Below are 6,196 nucleotides of genomic sequence, written 5' to 3' on the forward strand. Positions count from 1 at the left end.
ACACGGTTTACGACAAATCCAAAATCAAAGGGATTTGTTTAAAACAATGTTGTTTTCATAAATGTTGGGAAATATCGCTTATGGTCTAAGATTTGTTAGAGGCGATCTCAGTTAGCCATTTTAATTAATTAAATATTCATTAGTATTAAGAGGTATTTGAGGAATTAAAGTCCAATTTTCCTGAGCCCTTAAAAATTCGACCGAGATAAAACGGTTCCAGAAAAAAAGACAATCTTTATAAATGTCACCGTTTAAAAAAAAAAAGAAAAAAGAAAAAGAAAAAAAAATTGTTAGAGAAGATCACGGTACGGTTAGCCATTTCAATTAATTAAGTATTCATTAGAATTAAAGGGAATGTACATCATTGGCTTTTGCTGTGAAAACCAAGAAAAACAAAACTTTTCAAGTAGTCTGGTTGTCTGACTCCACACAAGATAAAATGGATCTATCTATAGATGATGGAAAATTGTAAGGCAAGGGAACCAGTCTAGCTGGCCTGCACCCGTCCATGAACATGTAACCAATAGAAAACAAAATCTGGACTGAAAAAATGGTAAATTTGGAGCAGTAGTTGAAAAATAGTTAGGTTTTTCCAACGCTGGTCGGCCGACCACCGTTGGAAATGTTTGCAAAAATACAATTTTCTTGAAAATGACTTCACACCAGGTGCCATTATTTTACAAGATGCTTGAGACTGTCATTAACCAACATCCTAGTAAGGTATTTCGTAAAAACTTGGTAGTTTTATTTTTCGATGTTTGCAAATGTTGTATATTCCCTTTAAGAGGTATTTGAGGAATTAAAGTCTAATTTCATGAGCCCTTAAAAAATCGATTGAGATATAACAGTTCCAGAAAAAAATAAACTCTTGATAAATGTCACAGATTAAAAAAAATAATAATAAATAACTGCGATAATATCCCCCAAAAGATCTCGCAATGACAGTAGGTAAATTGTATCATATTTTTTTTCGAGCCGCATATGATAACCATAGACATGTAGAACATTTTAGGGGAGCACTTGAAATATTCATGAAAAAAAGACATGAATACTGTATGAAGAAGAGACTTTCAATGTAGAAGAAACTGAGCACAAAGAGAAAGACTATGAGATAATGCCAGACAACCTTGGGAATGGATACCTTCTGTCAAGAAAACAAGATTATTGGAATCAAATGAGAAGGGACTTTGCAAATTTCAATTCCAGTACGATGAAGGCAAATTTCAATTCCAGTACGATGACAGCAACAACAACGTAGAGTAATTTAGCAAATGAAAGCGAATTTCTCCATTAAATAAATTGCACATGCGGTCATCCGATTTTTTTTGTAATAACGACCTGACGAAGCAACTACAAACAACAGTCACAAATTATGAGGAAAATTTAATAGGCGAAATGTTTAACGATCAGTCCAAAATTAAGAATCGCTCGTCAGCAAAATTATGGGTAATTTTCGAAACATAAAATCAATTATTGAATTCTAAAATAGGAGTTCGTATTATAAAAGAACGGAACGCTGTTTTGAAATAAATTAAGGGCAGTGCCGGGAGCAAGGTTTTACGCGACGTGTGCGTGCTATGATTATAGGGTACATGTGACGCATCTGTCGGCCCTCATTATGTTTAGCTTATAGCTTAATGAAGGCTGCATTAGAGTGCATTGTGTTTTGCTTTGTAGAAAATCCAACAACAGTACTAATTGGCTTGCCTTTTAACGGCAGAAGCGTAGACAGAACAAGGCAGTACCGTGGAACATTTCTATAATTAGGACTAGGTGCATTTTGTTATCTTCTGTAACGCTTTCAGTCGGACAAATAATACACTGTAAAAACGTCTGGTTAGTTTAGCAAACAGCCAAATTTGCAGCCTGCCATACTACAGCAAAATGTATAGGCACAGCTGTGTGCAAGTTTAACTGTTCTAGTCAAATTTAGCTAGATTGTGTTCTGAGTGTACAATCCAGTAATAATCCATGTTGCAAGGCTTATGATATCTGTTTTCATGTCTGTTTCAAGCTCGCACTATTTTTTAGAACCGGTTTACCATTTTTTTTGTCTCTCTCATTTTGCCGACTGGACGCTGTTCGTTCAGTTGTCCATGCAAATTGACGTGTGCTAAAAATTGTTTTCTTTGTGAAAGAAAATCAATTGGGAAAACCCGTTTGACTACGATTAACCGCGTTGTATTAATATGAATACAGATTAAACTGGACTGATTTAACTGAATTCCATCAGATTTAAGAGAACATATTTGGCAATTCAGAAATTGGGAATAAGATCAAATAAATTGGTTAGTGTTTAAACTCTTATTGGGTGAAGTACTTAAGTGATAATAATGTATACTCTTTGTACAGGTATTAGGATATAAACATGAAAGGTAAAATTTTCGATTGGATTCCCAGCGGGAATGACGCATTAAAACCATGTGCAAAATCGGTTAAATCTATATGCATTTCATTCTCAATAAATTTATCCTCTAAAAGTATAGAGCTCAAGAAAACCAATCGCCAGGATTTTTTTGCAGTAAGTTTTCCTTTCAAGTGAAAAGGCGACCATTATTGTCTACACAAGCACTATGGACCAAAGTCCACGTATGTGTGGATATATATTAACTCACACATTTCGGCTGCAGTAATGCAAGATGCATTATCATAAGTAGTCGACCACGTTTGATACAACGAAGGGAAAAATAATTCCCCAAACGCTTACAGTTACTTGGAAACAAATGAATGTTCAGAGCGCGCGGCCTAATGCATTTGATGAACAATGCCGTGGTGAATACAGATATGGACAGGTGTTTTAAGGACAGTTTACCGCTTTCAAACATTCACAGATGATGTTTTTGCGGTTGGATATTAAGAAAAAAATCCAATTGATGGGTGTGGGTGTTGGTTTTTGGTCTTTACGGAAATGCCAAACACTGCAAAAACTGGAGTGTTAAATTTACACCATTGGTATCTATATAGGACCATCCTGTGTTAAATTTTACTGGTGTTGTCATATATATAGATACCGAATGGTGTTAAATTTACACTACAGTTTTTGCAGTGTGGTGGAGCAAAAATGGGGCTGCGCATGCAAGCACGCTGTCGTCATTACCATGCAGCTGCAATGTTACGTGAGAAATCAAGCAGCCCAATTTTCCAGTACAGTCTGATTGCTCCTAAACCCAACGGCTGTTTATATCGACAGATGACTTGATGTCAAAGGCCGTTTTCGTACAAAATAATCAACCACAATACAATCCACGGTCGCGGAATGCCCTTGGATGTAGAGTTATTGATCGTAAAAACGAATAGCTTGTCTGATTGAATACAAAATGTCATGGCATATAAGAGTAACATTTTCATGTGCTTTTTTTGTCCGCGTTGTTGTCTAAAAACACAGGAATTGGATTTCAAATTGAGGTATTATTTGAAGCCTTACTTATCATTGAATTGTGTTAGGGCCTACAGTGAAAGAAACATATGATATTTTTTATCACGATACGTCGGCAAATTTAAGAAGTCAACGAAAATGTATACAAACTGTTGCTTAGATTAAGTGCCATACGAATATAAAGTTTGAACTGAAAATACTTGTTCCAAATATTTTCTAACGTGCGTTATCACATGATATACAATAAAACACCCGTGATCGCTTCCTCACAAACGTGGGCTCTGTTAATATTATAACAGCGGAAATCATACCTGTTGATGATGAAGCGGATCCATTCGATATCACATTGTATCGTATGCACATTCATTTAGGAAACCCCAAACGACAAGCGAGTGTGCAGTTTTAGAATTTACAAAATTTGATTATCCCGACAATTCCACGCTACGATTTGTTTGTTTGTTTAAAATCAAACAAACAAACAAAACAAATAAGAGGCACGTTTCTAGACATTGGTGGTAATAAAGGCACTCGGGCGAGATGAGCCATGGCAGATCCGGATTTCACGCAGCAATCAACACGGCCTTTGCAATCGAACCTACTGCTCATTTGTTTTTGTTCTGGCGTTTTCCTCGTTAAGTCAGATTGTAATTAGTCAGAGAGTTAATTAATCATCCCGAGATAAATTCTGAATGTGTAGAATGGACGTGGTGACTGTATAACCACCATCTTGATTCACCGTTTAATTCTGACCCCAATAAAGAAATGTTTATAGGCAGTGGGTTTGAGGTGTTTTTAACTGACACAGCTTGCAAGATTGCGCCACGTGATCCCTTGTAATCGATGTCTCCAGTGACAAAATCTTCACAAAATTCTGCCAATGACAACATCTAACGCACAATCTGACTGCGAGGTTAATCAGCTGAACTCTCCAGGTGGATCCAGCCAGCCGTACCGCTTGTGAGTCTCCACGATGTTATTGAAACTCTCGAGGGCTTCTTGCTTGTTGAACGGAATCTCCCCGAACGGTTTCTTCTTGTTCTGAGAGATGCGGGCGTGGCCGGCGACCAAGGTTGCTCCCAGTTGCATGATAACTGCCTCGATGGTGTAAGAGCTCGACCACCCTTGAGGTGTCAAGAGCTCCATACAGATGGCTCCTCCGTCTAAGACGTACCCGTTCTCCACCCGAGGTGTAGTCACACGGACGAAGGGAGGCGAGAAGGGGAAATTATCCGGGAAAGTCATGTTGAAGTCGATGGATGCAGTGTTCGTCGCCTTCATGTCGCTGTGAAGTTCCGACATGGGGTCTACTTTGAGGAGCTTTATGCACCATTCGTAGAGGTTATCAGATACTAGACTGATCTCAAATAAAGTGTCCTCTGACTGGCTCATTCGGTTAGCAGCTTCGAACTCCTTCATGACGCGTCGGGTGCGCACGTTTGAGACGTACTTTCTGGTGGGTTGTGGGATGTCCTCTAGATCGGATGAGGAGATACCCTGCCCGGCGGGCTTGAACTTTAACATGCTAGCCGATGATTTCTGCTTAAGGATGGGCGCAACTTTGGCCTTGACTGAGGGTTGAGGTGGTGATGGGTGATCGGCTGGTATCATACCTGGCAGAGTCATATGTTGATCATCCGTAGTGCCGTGCGAGTCATCACTGAATCGCACGCTGTTCATTTCCCGTCGTATATCGGGTTCATCGCGTGCGACAATTCTCTCCCGTGCGCCACCATCCCCTCCCCCTTCGCCACTTCCCCCTCCACCGCCCGTACCACCACCCCCACCCACACCGCCACTGTAGGCAGGTAAGGTGATAGAGTTTTCCGTGGATGTGGTGCTGTCCTGGTTTCCTATACGGAGCTTCCTAACCCGACTGAAGGAGTGTCTCTTCCGTCGGGCGCTGGGCGGTGCGCGGTTGCTCTGCCGTAGCAGCTTGCTCAGTCCGGCCGCCATGATGAGACTGATGCAGCGCGCGCTCAATTCCCGTCTGATGCACTCCCTAACGCACGCAACAATGTCTATCACGGCGTCACTAGCGACAGAAACGACCTGTCTCACAAACAAATTACATCACTGAGAAGATCACCTAATGACGAAAAGCGTCGAGTCGACAATACACTGCACTCAAGGTTAATTGCCTCGAAGCCATCGCCTTAATGAATGAACAGCTCACTCGGTTCAATACCAACGGTTGGTGGTGATATAACGATCATCAAATATCGCTCTTTCCTCCTTCATCAGGATAAAACTGCAAGATCACCTTCACTGCCATGACTGGCCTCTACGTAAAACACTCCACAATGCAACCGTGTGTACACAACAGTCCCAGATAGTCGAGCTCTCTGAATTGAACCCACTTAATGCCAATGCCTGCGGTTGTAGACAACATTTGGAACAATCGCAGAATGGTACACGTGTAGCCTGGGGGAACACTGATGTAGGTTAATGGTGCTCGGGGTCTGACGGCATTACGGTACAGTACTGCCGAGAGCGGGGAGAGCGGGATAATGATAATTGCGTGCGCCGACGGTAAAGGCCGTTTTCTAATTGTATGCGTCCCAAAATAGGCGCGGGTTCCCTGTCTTTACAGATGCCGTGACATGCATGATTTTCTTGCCATGCAGAAATCGATCGTAGACTATGAGTTTACTGCCAAAAAAAAAATTAAAAAAAATAGTGAAGTGTGAATTGTAAAAAAAAAGAAACAATTATAAAGTTATTCCACATTTCCGCAATGTCGTGCTTACGAGCGCGTGCTCTGGTTACGTATGCACCGATGATAATTAATAGGGCTGAACTCGGGTGGAAATGACGATGTTT

The 6,196-nt window shown here is 40.7% G+C and overlaps 1 protein-coding gene across 1 annotated transcript; it reads right to left on the reverse strand.

Annotated features, from left to right (window-relative positions):
- Nucleotides 1–3,010: 3,010 nt before the first annotated feature.
- Nucleotides 3,011–5,866, reverse strand: LOC119728833. Its single transcript, XM_038201234.1, has one exon. The coding sequence runs from the start codon at nt 5,327–5,329 to the stop codon at nt 4,292–4,294; it is 1,038 nt and encodes a 345-aa protein (XP_038057162.1). The 5' UTR covers nt 5,330–5,866; the 3' UTR covers nt 3,011–4,291.
- Nucleotides 5,867–6,196: the final 330 nt, after the last annotated feature.

The sequence above is a fragment of the Patiria miniata genome, unplaced genomic scaffold (assembly GCF_015706575.1).
Source record: "Patiria miniata isolate m_02_andy unplaced genomic scaffold, ASM1570657v1 HiC_scaffold_1, whole genome shotgun sequence".
In the NCBI taxonomy this organism is placed as follows: Eukaryota; Metazoa; Echinodermata; class Asteroidea; order Valvatida; family Asterinidae; genus Patiria; species Patiria miniata.

Coding starts and splice junctions, on each gene's coding strand:
- LOC119728833 (XM_038201234.1), bottom strand. CDS start 5,329: ATGGCGGCCGGACTGAGCAAGCTGCTACGGCAGAGCAACCGCGCACCG.